The 25,428-nt window shown below is 36.1% G+C and overlaps 1 protein-coding gene across 4 annotated transcripts in view; it reads right to left on the bottom strand.

Moving 5' to 3' along the window:
• Positions 1–25,428, bottom strand: part of LOC137627716 (uncharacterized) — a 252,300-nt gene that overhangs the window by 101,156 nt on the left and 125,716 nt on the right. For all 4 annotated transcript variants that reach the window (XM_068358974.1, XM_068358971.1, XM_068358972.1 and 1 more), the window contains exons 4-5: positions 14,373–14,506; positions 8,035–8,212 (exon numbers count right to left, since the gene is read on the bottom strand). In XM_068358974.1, coding sequence (XP_068215075.1) covers positions 8,035–8,212; positions 14,373–14,506 — 312 coding nt within the window. The remainder of the gene's footprint in view (positions 1–8,034; positions 8,213–14,372; positions 14,507–25,428) is intronic.

Below are 25,428 nucleotides of genomic sequence, written 5' to 3'. Positions count from 1 at the left end.
ACCCGAATTTTATTTCGACACACGAAGTAAACATTATGCCATTGAGCGTTGAGTGCTCAGTTCTCTATTCTTGTGTGTATCGTGTGGTTGTCTTCTGTTTGGTCTGTTTTTAACAGTGCTTATTTTCTTCCTTTTCTAACATTTCCATTTTGATTTTACCTATAATCATGGTGCCTAAGAAGCTAAGTTTCAGTACAGGAGGAAGGCAATTCTTTCATTAGAATTGAAGCAAGAAATTATAGAAAAACATGAGAGCAGTGTGCATGTGAGTGATACTGTATGGCTAAACAATATGGCCGGAATAGGCCTATGATCTCGAGGATCATCAAGCTAAAGGCAGCCATTAAAGCAAATAACCATCGAAGGGGATAACCATTATTACAAGACATCGTAGCAATACTCTGGAAGAGATAGAACGCCTTTTGTTGATAGGGATAAAGGACAAAGAGATTGTTGGCAACGATCATTTGTGAGAAGGGCCAGCGTGATGAACAGAAAGAAAGGAAAAAGTGAAGCAAAGAAAACCATGATAGCATTAACAAGCTCTTTTAAATAAGACTTCTCTCTTTTTCTGTTTCTCTCTAAACATAGCATTAACATGTTCCTTAAATAAAATCTCTCTCTCTCTCTCTCTCTCTCTCTCTCTCTCTCTCTCTCTCGTTCTTCTTCGCTGTTATAGTGTTAGATACGTCTATTATTTTTTTTTCCGAGAGAGAGAGAGAGAGAGAGAGAGAGAGAGAGAGAGAGAGAGCGAGAGAGAGATTATACAAAAATGTGTTTAGAGTACATATGATTTTTAACAGCGTCAACGAGTTGAAAAACAATTAAATGTAACTAAGAAAGTAATAACAGCTAATCTGAATTCCTTTATTAACTAAAACAAATATTGATACAGACACACTCGTGTGCGTATGCACAAACACACACACAGGTGCAAAAATTGCTACGCAGTAAGAGAGACGGTCGGGGAGGAGGTAGAGATCGTGACTGCGATAACATACCGTAACTCGTCACTGAAAGTGATGAAAATAAAAAATAAAAAGAAAAAAAAATGTAAAAAATATGAAATATAAAAAAAAAAAAAAATAAATAAGCTAACTTAGATTAAAATTTCCGTAGTGTAAGATACGGTATGTTATCGCAGTCACCATCTCTACCTCCTCGCCGATCGTGTCTCCTCGTGCGTGTGTGTGTGTTTGCGCATACGCACACGAGTGTGTTTGTATCAATATTTGTTTTAGTTCATAAAGGAATTCAGATTCGCTGATATTGTTTTTTTAGTTACATTTAACTGTCTTTCAACTCGTTAACGCTGTTAAAAATCATATGTACACAACACATTTTTGTTTAATCTCTCATTTTTGTTTAATGTCTCTCTCTCTCTCTCTCTCTCTCTCTCTCTCTCTCTCTCAGAAAAAATTAATAGATGCCTCTAACACTAACAGTGAAGAAGAACAAAAGAGAGAGAGAGAGAGGAGAGAGAGAGAGAGAGAGAGAGAGAGAGAGAGAGAGAGAGAGAGAGAGAGAGAGAGAGAGAGAGAGAGAGTATTTATTTAAAGAACATGTTAACACCATGTCTACCTTCTCGCCGATTGTCTGTCTCCTCCTGGCGTAGCAAATCCTACACCTGCGTTGGCCTGTCTCTAAGGTAAAACGGCAATAAAACACATTTTTTATTTATTATTTCTTTATAATTATCTTTTTTACATGCTTCTTTCATATTATGCAGTTATGTTATTGTTATGTGTAATTATGTCTAGCCATTTATTAAGGATTTATTAAGGGTTTTTAGGCTGAGGAACGGATTAAATGAATTACCATGTATTCTTATGGGAAAATTCGTTTCTACATCCGAACATTTTCTACATCCGAAGTTGGTTGTGGAACGAATTAAATTCGTATGTAGAGGTACCACTGTACTTGTTTCTGCTGATACAATTGTCTGATGGAAAGAGTCTTGCCACTGCCGCGTCTGTCAGCATATCCAGATACAGTCATTCTTCTTCTGTTTGGAAAGGACTCATCACAATCCCAAAAGCGAGGCAAAAGGAAATCAGTCATTCCAGGCCCTGGAGTAACTGCCTCCTGGAGGACAACAGGATCAGCAAATCCAAAGCACAGAACTTTGAACTGGTACACAACTCCCAAAGGACAAAGTGGAGGATCATTTTGTAGGACTGATGGATTGGTATTTAAAAATTCTGTATACATCCTTGAGATCTACAGAAAGCATGAAATCTTCTTTCGTGATGGTGGCACGTACAATACTTACTTTCTCCATCTTCAATGAAGTGTCCAGAACAAACTTTTTCTGAAGAAAGGGGTCAAAGACTGTTCTTTATTCTCCGATTGACTTTTCATCCAAGTAAAGCTAACTGTAGAAGCCTGGAGAACCATTTTGGACGACTTCATGCACAGTCTTCTCAATCATCACTTTCCCCTGTGCATTAAGTGTCAGAGCCACTTAATGCAGAGTGTGAGAGATTATGAAAGGAAGGCTGTATCCATCTAGGGAGAATTCTAACACCACTCTTTTCACTCCACGTTGCCCAGTGGTTTGACAGGTATCATCCTGACTCACAGCAGGTGGAGAAGGAGAATGCTGACTCTAGCATCCCTTCCCTTCCTTTCTTTAACACCTTCCTGGTTCAACAGGTTGGGTGTGAAAGGAAGGAACATTATCCTCCCAATTCCAAGAGGAAGGAAGCCACCGGACAAATATATCAGGCTCTGAAGACTGCACGAGGCTTCTTCAGTCTGACTCAAGTGGTTGGAAGGTACTCTAATGTAGAAGACCTTGGTGATGTTACCTTTGAAAATGTAGAAACATGTTAAGGTATTTTTCCATTTCTTGAAAGAAAGTCAGGAAAAGACATGCTCGTTTCCTCAAATGAGGCAAAAAGTCTGGCCGTTTCTGACGATTCGCTTTTTGACAGCATGTGCCCTTTCTCGGACTTTCAAGCATCACATGCATATCTCCAATGCAAGAAACAAAGACCTTTGATTTGTCAGACTGTATTCTCTACTGAAAGAGCTGCTTCATTAAATGGTTGTTGTTTCTTGAGTGGTGTGGGGAAGAGGTGAGGAAATCTGGCACCCCGTCCTTCGCTTCATAGTGGTTGAGTGAGTTCTTACAATTTCTGGGGCAGGTAAACCTCATCAACCATTTGAAGGAAATACTTAAGGGGCATTGTGGATGCGTTGGGAATTGTCATGACTGTTTTATATGGTAACTTCATCAGGATGACTTTGCAGACTAAGTCCAGCATCATTTTTTGTTAAGTGTCAGTGGTAGGTATTGTTATTAGTTGTCAGAGTTGTTTGTAGATTTATGAGGGCCACTGATCTCCTATTGTCATTCCTACGTTGTCCAGAAATTTTCAAGTTACATTTCCAGCTTCAACACCCCAGCAAGTCCTAGGATAAGGTCAAAGTGACAAGTTAGTGGACTGTCAGGTTGGCATGCCTTACTCACCAACCAGCAACAACTTCCACAACTTTATTATAGATTTCAACAGGCAAGTTCCAGCTATCTGATATCATAATCCTTTTAAAGAACTCAGGTTTGTATAGTTAGGAAAAATAGAAAATACTTTAAAAATTTTTTATTTTCTTTGATGATCATTTTCAACGTCTCGATAAATTCATTTTCAATGACTTGATAAATTCTTTAGCAGCAACAGCATCAGTAGCAGCAGTTTCTCCTTGAATTTTAATCCCGTGATAGCCAAAACAAATGATCATTGCCAACAATCTCTTTGTCCTTTATCCCTATCAACAAAAGGCGTTCTATCTCTTCCAGGGTATTGCTACGATGTCTTGTAATAATGGTGATCCCCTTCAAAGGTTTATCTTCTTTAATGGCTGCCTTCTGCTTGATGATTGTCGAGATCATATGCCTATTCCGGCCATATTGTTTAGCCATACAGTATCACTCACATGCACAATGCTCTCATGTTTTTCTATAATTTCTTGCTTCAATTCTAATGAAAGAATTGCCTTCTTCCTTTTCTCACCACTACCTGTACTGAAACTGAGCTTCTTAGGCACCATGATTATAGGTAAAATTAAAAAGGAAATGTGAGAAAAGGAGGAAAATAAGCGCTGTTAATAACAGACCAAACAGAGGACAAACCACACGAAACACAGAAGAACAGAGAACTGTGCACTCGACGCTCAATGGCGTCCCTCTTAAGTGCTGCCATCTACCGGCGTGAACAAGATCTACATCAGATGTTGGAGCATTACTTCGGGTGTCGAGACAGAAATTTGGTCGAATTTTACTTCGGATGTTGGAAAATTCGTATGTTAGGACAATTGTATGCAGAGGTTCCACTGTATTACTAGAATTAGCCTGCTTAATTCTTTCAGGTTCTAACTCTTTTTAAACATTAAGCTCATGAAGCTTTATCTGAGCTTCCTTATCTCTAGGTCTCTCCTCAGCTTGTAATTGTTCATGTTTTAACTCTGCTTCTCTTTTCTCATGCTCAGCTGCTAACTGTTCACGTTTAAACTCTGCATCTAAATGTTCATGTTTCAACTCTGCTTTTAATTTTAATTTCTCACGCTCATCTTCAATTCTAAGTTTATCAAGTTCCTTAGCCAATGAATCTAAAACCACATATGGACTATTAATTTCTAACATATCCTGAGGTAACACATCATCTTCAACCAAATTCTGAATTAACAAATGATTTGGATCCTCTTTCTTCATTGAGTTTTTAACATTAAATTCAACATGTTTGCCTTAACTCACCAAGCTTGATTTCTTGAGATCACTTAACCCTTTTACCCCCGGGGTATCTGGAAATTTCCAACCCTTAACCCCCAGGGGGTTATTTTTTTCCCAGCACATTTTGCAGTATATTTTTTTCAAATTGCTCTAACAACCTTAATTTTTGTCATAGAGAGGTCAGGTTGGTCTCATTCTCTTGGAAAATGCCTGAATTTTCTCAAAAAAATTATCAAAAAATATGAAAAACAAATTTTTATAGCATTTTTTTGCAAGGACGTACCGGTGCGTCCATGGGGGTAAAGGGATGGCTTTTGTGAAACGTACCAGTACGTCCTTTGGGGGTAAAAGGGTTAAGTTCTAAATTTGTGGATCCTCACAAAATTTGTAAAAAAAAACTCAGGTATGTTAAACTCTGACATGTTTGCTGACTATTTTATACAAATAACAAAAGTTTTTTTTAAGAAACAATCTTTGAATTACATATATCATAACAATTCAGATCCTGGACATAGATCTCCATTCTGTTATGTCAAACTATCGTACACGACGCAGATTATGTAAATCTACTCGAAAATATTCCTAAACAATAGCAAAACATTAACAGCAAATGAAAATGTTACCTAGCAAACATAAAACATAGCTATTTAATATTTGAGATTTAACATAATCATTTACTGTATCATAAAAGATCCACCAAATACTTACAGCCCACCAGAAACTAACTATTAATATGTAAAGTTCTCCCGAAGAAGTAGGTCTTGAATTGACTTCCCAAACTTCTATGCAGTGAGGGACAGACGACATTGCCTAGTTTCTGATATTAAAGGTTGATATGTAGGAATACAACTTCTGACGTTGAAACATGAATTGTTTAACTTCCTCATCTTCAAGATGCTCTATCGTTGTGTGTAGTCACCAATTTTTAATCAGAAAGGGTGTATAGGAAAAATGTCACCAAACACCAGCGGTGTAATAGTCTAGTCTACTCTCTCCAGCTCACTCATCATCTGTGCTTTAAATACGAGGGACCAATACTCCTGAATGTTCCTAACAGACGAAAAGCACCCAGGACTAGAATTACGCAACATGGCGTAGCACCAGGGATTCTCTCTCAAATTTTCTTTATGGCACCGAAGCAGTATCTAGAAGTCTCATTCCAGAACACAATGATATTTCAGAGTCATAACTTACATTAATATATATGAAAATATTAATAGTTTTATTTTACATCATACTGTATAGGAAGCAATAACCCCTTTTCAAAAGTTTTGTAATACAATGTATAATAATTTAACGTACATAACAAACCACATGCCAACATCTTTCATAAAGCCGTAGCTTCTCTTTGGCTTCACGCCTGGAGACTGTCTAACACCTACTTACTCACAGAGGATTTTTACAATGAGTTGCAAAAAGGATGGCTGGACACCTCAGGTGCTCCTCAGTGTCAGTCTACCAAGCTACTTGGACCATCTTCTGTGGTTGGTGTCGTGGAAGGGGTATCACTCCCCTCAATGTCTCTACTCCAGCAATAGCGTAGTTTCTTGTGTAACTTCGGGAAGAAATGCTCCTCTCGGTTCAGGCAGTAAAATGCTACCACTCAGCCTTGAGTCTCGCCTTTAAACTAAGAGAGTGGATATTTCCTCCACGTGGAACTTTCTCTCCTCACATGAAGTTATAAGATTACCTGTCCCCAATCGGAAGTTGAACCTCCTCCTTGGAAAGTGGTTCAAGTCCTTCAGTCCATGAAGGGCGCTCCCTACGAACCATTACGCCAGGCAACAGATATCCCCCTTACTCAGCTTCATCCCCAAGTTTTTTGCCAAGACTCAAAATACAGAAGTAGCAGATCCTAGATTCGGGCCTTTCAGGATTGGGAGTCTTTGTTCAGTAACTGTTGACGCTGAACAACTGGAACTTTGTCCAGTGAGGAGTCTGAAGTGTTACCTTAAAAGATCAGCAGCAGCTCACCCCGTGTATCGGCACTCTTTGTCAGCACGGAAAAGGTCAAAAGGAGGGTCACGGAAAAAAACACCATTTTATCCTGGATTCGCTAGCTCATCAATCTTGCAATTATCACTGACCCTCCCACCAAGACCCAGAGCTTATAACGTCAGGGGCATTGCAACGTCCCTAGCTCTGAAAAAAAAACTACTCTGTGACGCAGGTACTGTAAGAGGGCATGTACAAGCATCAGACAACCTTCACCACCCACTACCTGCAAGACATGATCCACAGGAGTATGGAAAGGGTTTCTATTGGTCCTGTAGTGGCTGCTCAACAAGTGGTCTTAACACCTCAAGCTCCTTGATGGACAAGTAGCAGAGGGTTGAGGCCTAAGGTTACCTGTGTTAGTGTGGGGTGAATGAGCAAGAATGACTGGCTTCTTTTTTCCCTTCACCTTACCTCCCATGGGGAATTAGCACCAGGGTCCTCAGCACAGCTGACCTCACCCCTCTGCAGGTAAGAACCATTTCCCTTGTGTCACTTAGCATAGAAATTATACTTGTTGCGTCCCCAATACCTCTAGCGAGGGGGGGTTGGGTAATGCCTAAGTACTCACCGATTCCTATGACAGAGAACTCGTACCTAGACCAGGCAATTGCTAGTGCCACAAACACAGTTTGCGGAGGCTGCTAGTTGTGCGTAGCGCGATGGTTTTAGAGAGGTGTAGCATTCCTACCATTTGCAATCTATATTGTAAGGAGAGAACCTCAGGTCAAATGCCAGGTGCCAGTTGGCACATACTTCAACCCTCCTAAGAGGTAAGTCATCCCCTATAAATAGCAAAGATTTGTCTAGAGTGATGGAACAAATGACAAATTTGGAAGTAATTTGTTTGTCCTAATGATAAAAACCTGGATGTATATATACAGCTTGGCCCCCCTGTACTTATCTCCCTAGAAAGTCCTGCCTGCAAGCAAAGTGGGTGCTCAGCCCAGGGGTGTGAGTGAGCGGGGTAGCCGGCTACACTCCCCTCCTCCAGCTAATTAGCAGTTGGGGTGGTTATCCCTCGCTAAAAGTCTTATGGCATCTTTCAGCTACGTTGAAAGTAACATCCCCTAAAAATAGCTCCAGATTTATATGGTTAGAAAAAATACAAATTAGTTCCCAATTTGTCATATTTAACATTCAAGAATGAGCAACATAAAGTCGGAAATGATAGTAAGGTGATACGACATAAAAAAGGGTAATGCTGTACAGTAATATAAATTGAAAAAATTAATAAAGGAGGTTTCTGTATACTGTATGGTATTAATTAGATGGCAACCCATTATAAATATTTTCCAAATCCTTACCTTCTTTGCAACTCCAGAAATCTCAAGACAGATATCTAAACCAGATGCGGCAGCACCTAATATGACCACAGTGTTGTCTTTATATGGCAAAGGTTCACGATAGTCATGACTATGGATCTTCCTTCCCATGAAACTGTCAATATTCTTTACGTATGGTACTCTAGGTACTGAATAGTGTCTGAAAAAAAACAATAATCAAATTCAATCAAATTATTTCTTTCTATATTTACACCTATAATTTAAATAAAAACATGAAATATAAATTCTTCAAGGTAAGCACTTGCTAAGGAAGGAATAACACATACAGTACTGATTGCAATCTGAAAAATTTAAAAATGAAATTAATCATTTCAATATTCACCAATACCCATCACTAATCCTCCACTAAATGGAACAATTATACCTATTAATCTAAAATGAAAAATCAAACCTCCCTATCAAGTATAATACTCCCTCTTTCATAATGCTAGTCTCCAAATGGGTTTTTTTTAGTTTGAGGAAAAAAAAAATTCAAAAAAATTAAATAAATAAATAAATAAGCGAGGTGGTGAGTTATCTTCGCTATTAGAAATACAATTAATTCTGCCTTTCTATTATTTTACTTTTACTTTACGAACAAAAGACTAACCAGATCAAACATATTCAGCTACATGTGTTATGTGAACATTCTACAGAACGACAATAACAACGTATCTTAATTTATAATAATAATAATAATAATAATAATAATAATAATAATAATAATAATAACAATGATAATAATGGTGATGATGATGATAGGATGGCTCTGGAGTCTAGGCCTATGCTAATGGTTTCATGAATCTTCGTATTCTTCTGCGGTTGTGCGGTCTCACCTCCTAGGATGATCTTTCAATTTTTCTCCTTCATTGTATCGTTTACCCATCGATAAACAGTTATTTTGTTAATGATAAGACGATTTGTTACATCTATATTTTATAGAGAATCTGGTTAAATAAGCTTAACTAGAGTTACTATTATCTGGTAGCTGTTGGGTAGCTCTAGCCATATTTGACAGATGGCTTGCTTGTGAGAGTGCCATCGTGAGACTGGCTAGTGATGTCCCCAACTACATCTCCGATACGTTCTTTACGTTGAATACATTACTATTGTGGCTAAAAAGTCAGACTCATTAAGTTTTTTTTTTTTTATCATAATTAAGATTATTGGGTTAATTTTTCCATGATGATCCAGCTATTTTGGTAAAAAATATAGCATAAATTCTTTCAAATCATGCTTAATGAACTGTATCTGTTATTAAATGAAGTTTCAAAATGCTTTGTCCCGGGAAACTAGTCTCATTAGAAATGGGAAGAATGTGAGAGTTGCCAGTTAGTGACTTTCGAACAAAAATAACTAAATTCAGGTATCACCAGTTTTGTTGTAAACTGTACAGTATGTATATACAGTACATATAACTTAAATACATTGTATAATAAATAATAGGCTATCCTGAGCACAATTAAGGCTCTTGATGACATATAAAATGAGTCAAGATCACACTGAACTCTTTTTTTTTTTTTTCTTTTTGTCAAATTATATTTCAATATATAATAACATGCAAGATGTGCTCCACGGAAATTCTATATCCCTAGAATCAATACATAAATTGATACAGTAGTGTGAAGTAGTTTTTCAAAAAGCTTTCTGTACTTTTGTTTTTCTTATTTCAATATTTCATTGTCAATAGAAAGAAGAAAATATACACATAAAAAGAGAAAAAGAGAAAAAAAGTGATGATGTCTCAAAGTAGGGCTGTTGGCTTCTGTCACTTTTCCAACCACACGAGGTGTTTCGCCACTAACTGCTGATGACACGAATTAGTAAAAGATATATGGCCCAGGGTATCTCCACCTAATTTAACCTCCTTTGGTAAATAATTCCCTTTTCTTTTTTTCTTAATGCTTCCCCCATCCATACGCAAGGCTATCGCTCGCTCCATGGTAGGTGATATGGGAGGAAACAAGGCTGCCTTAGTTCTAATTGGTAATTTTCCTCGTGGAAGATCAAAGCACCTACACTCAGCCATCTCTTACCATTATAAGACAACATCAGTGAACTTGGGTAAGTTTTGATACTAGAAATTTTATGACAATAATTATGTTTATATAAATAAATCTCTTCAAAGTTCATTGCAGATTACCACACTTAACCCTTTTACCCGCAAGCTATTTGGAACTTTCCACCCCTTAACCCCCAGGCGTTTTCTTTTTCAAACACATTTTGCAATATATTTTTTTAAAATTGCTCTAACAGCCTTAATTTTCGTCATAGATTGGTCAGATTGGTCTCATTCTTTTAGGAAATGCCTGAAGTTTCTCACAAAGTTATCAAAAATATGCAAAAAAATGTAAATGCAGCTTGGGAGTAAAGGGATGAGTTTTGTGAAACATACCAATACGTCTATTAGGGGTAAAAGGGTTAACAAGATGGCAGGATAGTGGTAATACATAAAAAGTCTGACACTTCCAAAAGCAGGTAATGAGGTCATTTACTTGGTTTTACAACCATAACCTGTGCTTGTTTTCAGACCTCTCTGAGCAGTTAGGAGCTCCTCACCTACTCTCTACAGTACAGTATACTAAGGGGGCCGGCCGGCTAATGCCGTTTCTTAAGGACAGGACTTTGACATTCATACCACTCAATATGATGACCTAAGACATTTTCAAACTGCATTGGATTTTTGCCTCTAATCTTCGGTTTTGCGACGACAGGACAATTTACCTTGAAAATTAGTGTTTTTAAAATTCTATCTCCTCCCTTGATACTTAATATTAAGACCTGGGATTAATACCCCAAATAGAAGTGATAGAGACCTCAAATAGAATAGTGTGTTTTTTCTACAAGTCCTTTTTTTTGCTAGATTTCAATTTTTCATTATGGTAAAAAAATAAACCCAATATTTCAGGGAAAGAAAAAAAAATATAAAAAAAAAATTGGAGTAAAGGCTCTATTTTATTGTTTTATCATGTCTTTCTAAGTTGTATACCAAATATCAATGCTATATCTTTAAAAATAAGGGAGAAGATAGAACTTGAAGGTCAATAAGTATAGTTTTGAGATACGGGCATTCAGTTTTTCTTTGTATTTTTACAAAGACAATATTAATAAATCATGATTATTATGAATTTTATGTTCTTTTCTGGATATCAATAAATCAAAACAAAGTTATTCATCATAATTTAATCATAAATGAAGATACTTTTGCTCAATATCTTGCTTCTTTAGGTGAGACAGTCGCGAGTTCATCATCTCTCTAATCCAGTAACTCCGCTAATTTCGCCAATATTACCCATTTCTGAACTCTTATTAGAGCAAATTTTCTTCTTCCTTATGTTAGCGACATATTGAAATTGTCCTTTCTTCTTTGAAATGAAGAAATTCTTGCCAAAAACGAGAAAAAACAGACGTAAAAACTAGTGAATGTCAGAGGTCAAACTCAAACGTGTACTCTCTCTGAGGTTTGTGGTAGGACTGAAGGGTAAAGAGTGTAATTTACCATGTAATACGTCATCTTGTGACTCGTGGAATCTATACAGATAACATTGCTCACAATTTGTTTTACATTAAACTGTAATAATTATCAAAAATTACGATAACAGAGAAAATACTGCATATTCTTGTGGGAAACAATGTTTTTGGTTTTTTGAGTTACTTTTACTAACTATCGTGTAACTATGAAAGTAAGAAGAATTTTGACAAAATATATTGTATACGCATTTCCCATTGCCATACAAAGCTCAGTGAATTTTCTAAAGATTTAGTGATTTTTTTTCCTATAACCCCATATATTGGCCTTTCAGCCGGGCCCCGTAACTATGTATCTTTCTGTAGTGTTACCTATCATCCAAGTAACCCTACACTCCATACAACCACCAAAGTACAGAACCAATTTTAAAATTTTCATACTTACATAATTCTAGTCTTAATAACTATTACTCTTAAATTAGGTAAAAACTCCTTATCTAGACAAAGTAAACCTAAGTAACTTAACTCACTATGCCTCCTGCTGTTACTATGATAGAACCCTAGGACTAGCTATCACAAAAATTCTATACCCACTTTACTCGAGGAATTCATTGCAAAAAATAAAAGAAATTACTGTATACACCTCGACAGTGCTGTCGTCTAACACTTCCAAAAATAAATTCCTGATGTACTGCCAGCCCTTGGTCCTTTTGGGGGTTAGGAAATGAGTACCATTCACCAGGTTAGCTATTACACTTGCCCGATAGGACCATTCACCTGCAACAGTAGTAGCTGTCAACAGTGAATGTATCAGTCTACGGGTGAACTACATTGCTCCCTTCAATAGAGCAAGGAAACATCCTCCTATGTCACAACAGGAATGGCAAATGTGGGCTAACACACACTACCCTCTCCTGGCTTGCAGTGTTGCGTTTGATCCTGGTGGGACCAGTCATCTGCATACAGTGGAACAGCAACTGCTGTGATACCAAGCTCAAACTCCAATAGACCTGCCCCAAAGGTACTAGTTAGGAGGTGAGTTCTGTTGCCCCCATCCTTGAGGAGAATAGTTATGAGAAGTATCAAGGAACTTTCAGCGATAGGCCTTCCTATGAGAATATTCTTCTTTTTTTTTTTTCTAGTGTCTGAAGAGGGAAATAAGAGGAGGAATAGAAAGACCAAACTTGCATCTTCTTTTCTTAACAACCATTCTCCCTTTGCTGCCACCACAGGAGTCCAGATCTGATAGACCAACACGGACTGTACTCCATGGAGGAGGAAACTACAGGAGCTTCCTCAGCCACAACAGCAACCATTGCACTAGGTATTTTGTTACAAGGAGAGCACTGGGAACATTAACACAAGCACCATACTGCACTGCACAGCACAGGGGATTACCACAAGGGGTACACTGGCAGAGCTATTATACCTGGAAACACTGACATATGGAGTTCCTGGAATACCTAAAGTGCCACAACTCTTTATGATAAGGTAGTCCTTATCTACCACAGACAGTTACAGATGACACTCAAGACAAAACAGGAGTAACTTACTGTTGGGATGAGCAAGAACATCACTCATTAAACCCCCTTACAACACAAGGCATAAAACACAAGGGATTAACAAAATAATGGATTTTGACATAGGAAAAATCTATTTTTGGGTGAGATAGCCATGTCGTCTTGATGGGAGTTCCCTTCGGCAGCTTCCTACTGTATAATATTTTTGCAAATGATATCACAAGAGAATTCCCATCCAGCATCACAGGGTTCTAACTCCCAGAAGGACTATCCGAAGATATCGAGTATAATCAGGGATGTCTCCGAAGATAACCATAGATATCTGCACCCCCAATAGACTTTACCCAATCTAGTCAACTAGGGGGTAGGATAAGTGAGGAGCCATTTCATATCCTCTCTCCCTATGGTGCCCCCATTCGTGTCTGATACCTCATTCCTTTGTTCGCAGCGTATTCCTACACTTGTTGTTGTTTCGTTGTGTGCTCTTTATCAGCTTGTTTGAAGTTTTTCTTCGTATGATGGCTTCATCTAAGTGGAGTACCAACCTCCCTTTACAGTTTACTTTAGCTGTAGGTGTTTTGGATCCCAAACCCTTATACCACACGACTTGCCTTTTTGTTCATGCTCAAAAGTGAGAGTGCACTAGAAAAATTATAAACTAAAGCAAGAAAAAGTTCAACGACAAACAGTGAAAAAAAAAAAAAAATAGTAGCTAGCAGCAATACATCCTTTCACCAAGTGGCCAAAGTCAAAAGAGGCTTGACTCAGTCAGCTTGGTGGCTCCCCCTCACAAACCTCTCATTACATACCGTAACCAGCTTGTTAACAATTTACCAGCTGTTTCAACAGTTACTAATGTATCTTCTATCTAAAGAACAATAGATTTTTATTTGCACCAAAACAAAGGCGAATTTAGACCAAATAGTAATATTATCCATATTCTACCGCCTGAGAAAGGGAGCACATTATGCTTAAGTCTCATCATTTTTTCCTCTTGCCACTGTCTGATCCTATTTTTCATAAAACTAATACTACTAGACCTGCGTGATCCTTAAACTCGATGAATCTTTCCTGAATCGTATACTTTTTGCCTAAACAGTCAAAGCATATCTTATGTGTTGTCAAAAGTTTAGTAGTAGTTCTAGAGGAATATGTTAGGACTAGTCATACAAACCAATAAAATGTATAGGTTATTGAATGCTGAATACAATTTATCAAAATACTGTGAGTGCAATACTACTGCATTTATCTATATTATACTTGAATATTCAGATACAGTACTAAGAAATAACCCATGATATGACTAACTGTGTATTCTTTTTGTAGCCTTACCCATTGCAGATTAACAAAGCATCACAAGTAGCAGTCGAGGATACATTATTCTCTAAGTCCTTGACTGTGACATTCCATGCAGGGGGACCTTCCTCTCTCATCACAGGTGACACTTCCTCAACATGATGCCTGAACTGAAAAAGAAATACTGTAATAGCAGCGTTTATGTTCAATGCAAAATAAGATATTTAATTCACAATAATTTCTAATACATTTACAGTCCTATCATCCTAGAGAGCTAAACTGATAATGAAGAATTTACTTACAATTCATAAAACCAACCAATATAAATGATAAAATCAAAGCAATACAAATGTTTTTGGCCAATAAACCCCCAAGACACAATGAAAAGTTTCTATTTTACTTAATCACATTGCCAAAATTTATACAAGATGTATACAATTATAAAAATATGTTACTACTAGCACTTGCTATATTGCAAAAATTGAATACTGTAGTAGGAAATTCAGAGGCTTTTACAGGAAGATTTTTAAGAGCCTCTCAGATATTTCACAAAAATACAAAAATTATCTGTGCAACTTAACAGGTTCAATAAATAAACAGAATAAATTAATGATGCTGTATGTCTACATAAATACTGTACATTTCTTAAAAATGAAAGCCTAACTAGGAATCATTATAATTCGACTCTATCTCCATTGGATGTCCACATAATTGTAAACATAATAGAAAGGATATAAAGGAGCGATGCTATACAGTATAAGCCCTCAAGTCCATTCTACAGACCTTTGCACCTGTATAAAGATAACTCCTTCAAACATTCAAGGGTCAACTTTCACAGCCAACAAAACATTGATAACCATTTGAGGCACTCTTTCCTAATTTATGCAGGAAAGAAGTTGCAGAGCATGTTTTTAGTAAGACCTTGATCAAGATGATATTCTTCAAAGGGAAACAATCTAAAAATGAGAGAGAGAGAGAGAGAGAGAGAGAGAGAGAGAGAGAGAGAGAGAGAGAGAGAGAGAGAGAGAGAGAGAGGAGAGAGAGAGAGAGAGAGAGAGAGAGAGTTTGTGTTATAAGGATTTTGGATGTCTCAATGACTTTTTAGTCCATCTGCAGAGACTTCATTTGCTCTTTGGTACAGACATTTAGTTTAAGCCTTTAAGAGTTCTTATGATCTTGCCTAACTTATTCTTGAACTCGTTTATCGAGTTACTGTTAACTACATCCGCTAAAAGTCTATTCCAAGTATTTACTATTTTGTATGTAAAGAAATAGCCACATTGAGTGGTGTTGTATCTATTCAATTCCAGTTTGTATCTGTTACCTCTGGATTGATTTGTGCTTAGTGTGAATGGATTGTTGTAATCTACATTAGTTATTCCTTTAAGAATTTTGAATGACTCTATAAACTGTCCCCTTAGTCATCGAGTTTGTAGATCAAATAAGTTCACATGTTCCATCCTCTGTCTACATTCAAAGTGCCTTAGCATTGGAACTAGTTTGGTGGCCCTACCTTGTACTGCTTACAGTCTATCTATATTCTTCTGAATACTTGGAGCCCAAAATTGGACTCTCTAGAATACTAGTGATGTGTTCAGCTGTAGTACAGTGTCTCTATTTCTGTATTTGAATTGCTTCTTTATGTAACCTACTAGTTTTTGTGCTTTCTTTTCAGCTTTTATGTTCATTTGGTAAACTCCAAATCCTTGCTGATAATAATACCGAGATCTTCCTCTTTGTCTACACTTTCTATTTCATTACCTAGCAGTGAGTAATCTGATTGTGGGTTACTATAACCTATGTACATGACTTTACAAGTTGAAAGGCATTTGTCATTTTCTGGACCATTCTCCTAGCTTCATTAGATCCTCTCTTAAAGCTTCTACATCTTCTGACTTCGCAGCATTTATGCCTAGTTCAGTATTGTCGGCAAATTTGACTATTCTACTAGTTAATTCTAAATCTATGTTGTTAATGTAGATCAGAAATAGCAATGGGCCAAGGATGGATCCTTGAAGTATTCCACTTGTAACAGCTGCCCACTCTTAAGCTTCTCTATTGATTACAACTCTCTGTTTTCTGTTTGTTAGCCAATCTTCAATCCATTCCCCTGGCTCATTAATGATGCCTAGTGCTCTAATTTTGACCATTAATTTTTTCATGAGGAACTTTGTCAAAACCCTCTTGAAAGTCTGGGTTTATGATGTCTATTGGCCTGCTTTTGTCATGAAAGCTAAACATGCTGTGGAAAAATTCCAAAAGATTTATCATACGTGATCTCTTTTGTCAAAACCATGTTGGCTGTCTATCAGAAGATTGTATTTCTCTATATGCTCTACTATTGAATCTACTACAATTGATTCAAACACTTTGCAAGGCACTGAATTTAGACACACAGGGCTGTAGTAGCCAGCTTGTTCTTTTGGTCCCTTTTTGTGGATTGGAGGAACATTGCCTAGTTTTCATCCTTGTGGTACCTTTCTTTCGTTGTCTGTCTTTTGGAACATTTTGTAAAAGTTTGGGTTTATTTCTTCTTCTCATTCTATAATCTCTCTTGGATGAATATCATCTGGACCTTGAGAGAGAGAGAGAGAGAGAGAGAGAGAGAGAGAGAGAGATGTCACCTGATAGTCATCATATTTCGATCATTAAAAAACTTAAAATTTTCCCCTCTCTCTCTCTCTCTCCATCCTTCGTCTATCTCCCTTTCCGGTGACACCTAGTCATCCCAGTAGATGATGAGACATGAACACCAAACATATGCATACCTGCCATCATTTCTCCACATAATCTTTGTTGCAGACCGCAAGCGCACCGGCCTCTCAAACTTGACTTAATTTAGTACAGTATTCTAGAATACTGGTAATTTGAGCAATAGTAAAATGTTATGTCTCCATCCAGTTTTAAATATAGATATTTGCCGAATCTTTTTGACAAACATATGGCAAAATAAGTTGAGTTGACTGGTAATACAAGAGTGTGGCAGATGGTAAACCTGGATAGTTATGGTGGGTCGAGTATGACCCCACCCGTCAAAACCAAAATTTTCCCCCATAAAACATCAGCTGTATGGATGATATTGACCTAAAAACCAGCAGTATACTACATGCATTACCAGAGTACAGAAGATTTTAATTTAGCTCTCTGCCTTATAGGATTTTCAAGACAGCTCAGGGTTGACGTCGATCCTATAACACCTAAATGAGATAAAAAAAATCAAACTTTTCACATAATAATTACTTGTGAAAGTGTTTGGTCTTGTAATAATAGGATTGTTGGTGCATATGTGAGGAAGGTGTTTTTATCTCATGGTGAACAGGGGGTTGGCTCAGAGCCCATATTTTACCAAAGTACACTTTTCCTCAAATCCCTATTTCTATTCTATTCACATTTTTTCAGATTCTATCTATCATGGGGAAGGGAATCATGTTCTTGGGGTTTGATCAAATTAATAATATACAGGATGAATTGGATAGTAACTGCAAAGATAATATGGGTATGATTGACATGCCAGACAATGAGGGGAGGGGATACCACAGTGTTGGAGGAGGGAAACTTGTTGGAAGGGCTGTAGGAAAGCAGGGAGGATGAAGATGGAGTTACTACTTCTATTTTTTTCTTATTTTTTTTTTTTTTTTTTGTTAATACACGAACAGCACTATCATGGGACCTAAATGAAGATGCTTGTCCACCCATTCAGGCTTACTCAGATATGACTTATTAAGGAAGAACTGGTTTGTGAAAACAATGCAACAGTATTGCGCAATAACAAAATCCCCATTCTCCCCTACATGTATACCCCCACCACCTTATAGAACCAGGAGGTCTAACTCCTGCAGAGTACATCGGAAGTGAGACAATATTCTCGTTCTTTTTTTTTTTTTTTTTTTTTTGATAATCAAATGCTCACAGAACTTGCCTTACATTCCAAAATAATAATATAGCAATAAAAGTTTTGTAATGGAATGAACAGAAGGATTTTATAAGAATTCTAACTATGTTTGTAGTGAGACATGGGAATCATACAAAAATTTTAAATATGTGGGATATCTTGAAAAGAAATCCCATGTATGTACTATGAGTGAGCATAGATTTGCCTTGTTGGTATGTGTACAATGCTTAAACAATTCTTCCACAAGGAAAGAGAGGGCTAAGGAAGACCGGCTTGCCCCTTTAAGAAATTTTGGGATGGTTTTGTGGAAAATTGTCGAAGGAATCATAGCCTAAGCAACTAGTAACTTTTAGAGAATAGTGTCCGTTCAAAATTTATATACAAAATAAGCCTACAAAGGAAATATATATATTTTCCTTTTGCAATTTTTTCATAAAACAATTCTTTTGCATTTAAATATATTGTACTTATATATGAATGAGGAAATTGAATATATATATATATATATATATATATATATACATACGTATATATATATATATATATATACATATATATATATACTTATATATGTATATACATATATATATATATATATATATATATGTCTTACTTATAACTGTAATCGAACAGTTTAACATGTATTTTCAAAAAGGCCCATAACAGAAACACAGGAAATAAATAAATCACTATATTTCGGTCAATAAACATTGACCCTCTTCAGGATGTAAAGTAAAAATGAGGAATTCAGTGGAGAGTGATGGTTTATATAGGAAAGCAAAAGGGTGTGTTCAATTGTTCTACAGTTGTTATAATTGCTGGAAGGATTAGCCAAATTTAATTACATCCAGGTGCGTCTTCTTATTGTTGAGCCGCTCGGAGGATGTCTTGACCTCTGATGCATATCTGGTGGTCGGTCTCCGTGGATTATCTTCTTAATGATAGGGTTGAGAAGAGTATTTTCCACTGTGTCAGCTTTCCATTGGCCGCCAGATAGGTTCATTGTGTTTGATTGATTTATGATGGCTGATTCCAGGATTTTCCTTCTGTACGGACAGGTACTCTTGAAAAGCAAAGACGACTCACTCCAGTTAATCTGGTGCCCTAAATCTCTAAGGTGAATGAAAATCCCTGAGTTTTCATAGCCATACCTAACAGATCTTTTGTGTTCGGATAATCTTTGAGATAGCGAACGGCCCGTTTGCCCAAAGTAGACTTTTTCACAATCCCCACATGGTACTTTATAAACGCCGGATTCTATATCTCTTTTATTTTGATAAACATTAATAAGGGCGCTTCCTATGGTCTTGGGATATGAAAAAACAAAGGAGTTCTCAGTTTTGATATGATTTGTTATATTTTAATACCTTCTATATATGGGAGTTTTATCTTATTTTTAAAATCTCCTTGGTTAGTAGCATGATCTTTATAATATATCGTGTTGGCTTTGTTGATGGCCTTTTCTATGATGTACATCGGGTAGAATAGCTGGGCGAGTTGTTTACGAATTATTTCAAATTCTTTACTTAGGTAGGCTGGGGAACAGATTCTCAAACCTCTAAGAAATAGATTACAATCTACTCCAATTTTTACTGAAATGTCATGATAACTAAAGAAATGAATGTAGGAAATAGAGAAAGTTGGTTTTCATATCCAAAGACCATAGGAAGCGCTCTTATTAATGTTTATCAAAATAGCAGAGATATAGAATCCGGCATTTATAAAGTACCATGTGGGGATTGTGAAAAAGTCTACGTTGGGCAAAAGATCTGTTAGGTATGGCTATGAAAACTCAGGAATTTCATTCACTTAAAGATTTAGGGCACCAGATTAACTGGAGTGAGTCGACTTTGCTTTTTAAGAGTACCTGTCCGTACAGAAGGAAAATCCTGGAATCAGCCATCATAAATCAATCAAACACAATGAACCTATCTGGCGGCCAATGGAAAGCTGACACAGTGGACAATACTCTTCTCAACCCTATCATTAAGAAGATAATCCACGAAGACCAACCACCAGATATGCATCAGAGGTCAAGACATCTTCCGAGAGGCTCAACAATAAGAAGACGCACCTGGATGTAATTAAATTTGGCTAATCCTTCCAGCAATTATAATAACTGTAGAACAATTGAACACACCCTTTTGCTTTCCTATATAAACTGTTGCTCTCCACTGTATTCCTCATTTTTATTTTACATCCTGAGGAGGGTCAATGTTTATTGACGGAAATATAGTGTTTATTCATTTCCTGTGTTTCTTTTATGGGCCTTTTCGAAAAAAAAACATTATACAGTATATATATATATATATATATATATATATATATTACCCTACAAAGCTAGTCTAGTGTAGAGTATATACAATAGTTTATTCATGATTTATTTATAATTTCATTTGTGCATTGAAGAGACGAATAGCCAGACACCGTAAGAAGAGTTCCTCTCATCTAGATTTAAGTTTATTATGTAAATCATGTAAGACTTTCGTCGTTAATTTCATAGTATTCATTATTCAAGTCAGTATATGTAAATTCACGTTATCTTTATGAATAAACTTTTTATTTCGTGTATTCTGTTACAAAGTCTTACGTAATCTGTTTGAGAATGTTATGCGACTATAAGACATAGGATCAAGGGCTTATCTAATGTTCTTTTATATTTTTAAGAGGTATTGCATCATGTTTGAGAGAAAATATACACAATTCCTATATGCCATGTGCTATGGAATTTCCCTGAAAAACCTAGTGATAGATCTTATCTTTTTTTTTTCATTTCGGGGACAAAGGGTGGGCAGAGCTAGCTGACAGAGACACATCGCATTGTGCGTTGGTATGTGTGAGAGTTGCTTGAAAACCCAGGATTCGTCCCTCGACATTTTTTATCTAGTTGATAACTCTGATGCCCTTAGGCCCACCCCCGCTCCATGCTACCAGATCTCGGTCCTGGAACATTCTGGAAGTACCTAAGTTTCATAAATATAGGCAATCCCAGGGTTGCTAGATCAGCTGAAGAATCCCAACCTTAAGACATAGCCATCTTCCCTCTCCTCTCTCTCATTCGCAGCTCAGAGTATGTTTCAAAAGTCTTTAGTTAAATATCAGAGTTTTGATGTGATGGGTTTTTGTAAACATAGTGAGTATTTATAAAAATTCTCTTGGAGTTTTAGTAAATGGCCCTGTAGTAAGGAGAAAGATAATTGTATCGTGATCTGGTTATCTATTTTCATTAAGTATCAAACTTGAATATTATATTCAGATTTCATTTCAAGTGCAATTAGTGATAGTATAATTTTCATAAGTATTTCTTTTGTCTTGGTCTAAGGTTTATTCAGATCTAATATTTCAAGTCATGAGACTATATAATTTTCAGATTGTAACATTTTTGTCTTAATCTAAGTTTTATTCAAGTGTTTATTTGTTTTATGTAAATTCTTTCAGTGTTGTAATTTATATAGAATATATTTATTTTTGTAGAGTGCATTATTCCAATCACCAGTGTTTGAATTAGCATGCACTCGTACCCCTGTTAAAGAATCGTAGCAAGAAGTGGTGATAAATAATTTGTAATAATAATTACCCAGTTTACTTTTGAGTGTACATAAGAGACCTTTGAATATTCAATGTTTTATATATTGCTGTCTGGGAGTTATATAGCTGTCTCAGAGTTTGGGTATTAATATTTCCAAGTGTAATATATTTAATGTAAAAGCAAACAGGTGGGTTTGGAATTCGAGAGGTTGTTTGGCTTGCCAGCCATAATATATATAATATATGTTGGTTCCCAGACACCAGACACGAGCCATAGTATAATATATTTTTGGTGCTTAGACCCAGGAGCCATTATAGTAAAATATATATATATATATATATATATATATATATATATATATATGTATGTGTGTGTGTGTATATATATACATATATATACACATATATATATATAAATATGTATATATATTTATATATATATATATATATATATATATATATATATAGTACATAAATTATTCCCAGTATGCCTAAAAGAAGTTAAAAATTTAGATTAGGAAAATGTATGAATTAACATTGCTGGGGAATACCTTAAACACTTAAGATTAGCTGATAACATAGTTCTGTTCAATGAATCATGGGAGGAATTACAAAAGATGATGGAAGACCTGAATAGAGAAAGCAGATATTTAGGGCTGAAAATGAATGAGTGAAACTAAGATAGTGTTCAATGAAAATGCAGAGAGGCAACAAATAAAATTATTAATGCATCTAAATACCTATAACAGACAGTAAGTGTTTCCACAGGACACTAGACAAAACTTGATAGAAGGAGAAGTAAAATGCCACTTTCTCTAAATATATATATATATATATATATATATATATATATATATATATATATATATATATATAACAAGATGGTCCTACACATCAAAAACTTGAAGCCTTACCATAGCCTTAGAACATAAGCTATGGAAAGAGTATAGTGATGGGAAAAAAACAGCTTATTTATTTGCAGTTTTCCTAGCTATCTTATTCTCCTCAGATTGATTTCTATGATAAACTTCTCATACTTCCTTTTCCTTCTTTACCTTATCTTCGGCTTCAACACCAGCTCACTCTCTCATTTGGTGGTCCCCTACCAGATGTCTTCCCCACTAATTCTTCTACTATTTTAAGGATTATTGCACTATTTTCTGTTCACTAGATGTTCACATCGCCAATTTGATGCCACTAAGAACTGCTCCCTTAAATCTCTCTCTCTAATGTCTTCCTCCTTTAATCACCACCACTTTATCTTTGGTTTAATGTCTTGCTCCTCTAATCACCATCATTTTATCTTTAGTTGGACTTTTTACTCATTCCAACTCATCTTAACAAGAGATCTGATACTACTATGCTACCTACTAACACACTCCCCTTTAAAGACCTTACAATTCTTTACTTCTGTTAAACAGTTCCTTCTACACATTAAAAAATCTATTAGTGTTTGACTTCCCCCAGTACTAGATGTTACATAATCATCTTCGGTGAAAATTTTGTTGTTAATTGCCATGTCAAATGCCAATGGAAAGTCTATCATCAATTTTCCTTCCCTGTTCATTTCTGCCTGTAGCTTCATAACTTTTCGTGAAGTGTACCGGAATTGGTGAAGCCAACTCTACCTATCATCAATCCATTTATTTCCCTTTCTTCTCTCTCACTGTCCTGACCATTGCAAATTCTAAAAGTATTCATAAAGCACAGAAAATGTAGGAATTTACATAAATGAGGAAAACATAAACAACTTGCGATTTGCAGATGACAGTTCTTTAGTGAATCATTGGAGGAATTGCAGAAGATGATAGGAGATTTAAATAAAGAAACAAAAATATAGGACTGAAAATGAATATGAGTCAAATGTGCTGCGACTTTTCATCACTCGTCATTTTATTATATGACATTCCATCACCCGACAATTAATCATTCGTCACCTACCCATTCGTCTTCTCATCACACAGACATTTCATCATTTGAAAGTTTAACACCTCGATAGTTAATCAGAGCTCGTTTCATCATACGGCACTTAATCATATATTACTCTTTTCTAACCATTACACAATTCAGGAAACAATTTCACTTCCAAAAAAATATTATACAGAGACTATTAATACCCATTGTACAGCACAGGATAGAAGACGTGTGGTTTTGGGAAAAAAAAACACTAAAGGCAATGACACTGTGTACCTAAAAAAAATTTGAATATTGCATACATTAAGACAATTCTATGCTTTGGCAATGGATAGAATACCAGCAAAAAAAAAAAAAAGTGTGGAATATACATTTCTACCCAAAACATTCCCATTTTCTAAATGGAAATGGCATTAAAGCAGGAGCAGCAGTAGAAATGAAAAATCTGATAACTGGAATAGGTGCAACACCCTTGGCAATTATAGGAAGTCAAAGTCGAAATTTATCTAGTGAAACTGTTTGAGATTGCCAAAGAAACCAAGTCTTCAGCATAACCTACAATGAATTAAAAATAATTCCGATGCCCTTGGTCGTTCACCAAACTCCATAGATCTTTGAACAAAAATTCCTAATTATACTTTAATTTTATAATAGTTGGAAAATTTTTCTTTGTGTTTTGTATTCGAATAATATATTATATAAAATACAATCTCTTAAGGTAAAAGTGATGAAAAGTCATGATGATGGAATGTAATGATGATGAAAAGTCGAATGATGAAATATGCTGTTGATGAAATGTCGGGTGAAAAATTGTCTGATGATAATCTGACGCATGATCAAATGTCGTATGATGATGTGTAAAGATACGATGGAATAACTGCCGAGATAATACTGGCCGAAAATGAAGTGTCTCACAGACTACTTACAAGATTATTTTGTAGAATGTGGCATGAAGAGACAAAGCTGATGAATGGGAGTTAGGAGTGTTGGTGAAAATGGCACAAAAAGGAGACCTGATTGATTGCAATAATTACAGAGGCATAACACTTATGTCAGTTGTTTTGAAAATATATAGTATGCTTTTTATAGAGACTGGAGAGAAAGATTGATGAAAAGCTGAGAGATAAACAAGCAGGATTTAGGAAAGGTAGAAGTTGCACTGACCAAATTTTCATTTTGAGACATGTACAGCAATGCGCAAAATATAGAAATCCATTTTCGATGGCATTTGTGGACTATGAAAAAGCCTTTGATAGTGTGCCCCGGCCATCTTATGGAGAGTTCTGCGTTATTATGGAATTCCTCTTAATATGTAAATTTTATTAAGTCTATTCATGAGCATAACAAGTGCAAACTAAATGTGAATGGATTCTTATCATATGAATTTCCAGTGAACAGTGGAGTACTCCAAGGGAATTTGTTGTCACCTATGTTGTTTATCTTCGTGGATTTTGTAATGCGTAGAACGACTAGTCAGAGAAGGTGGAGAGGGATTGGACCAGATTGGTGATAGGAATTTAGCAGACCTAGAGTATGCTAACGATGCTATCCTGGTTAGCAAACTACCACAGGATTTGCAATGCTTGCTTACCAGAATGCACGAAATATCACACGAGGTTGGGCTGAAGATAAATACAGTAGAAGAAAGACAGAGATGATGAGAACGGAGTATGCAATGGAAGATGAAATTTCATTGGAAGGATAAAGGATTAATGAGGTAGAATCACTTAAGTATTTAGGAACTATTATCTCCAATAC

Source organism: Palaemon carinicauda, chromosome 35, assembly GCF_036898095.1.
Source record: "Palaemon carinicauda isolate YSFRI2023 chromosome 35, ASM3689809v2, whole genome shotgun sequence".
NCBI lineage: Eukaryota > Metazoa > Arthropoda > Malacostraca > Decapoda > Palaemonidae > Palaemon > Palaemon carinicauda.
This window is presented reverse-complemented; position numbering and strand designations above follow the sequence as displayed.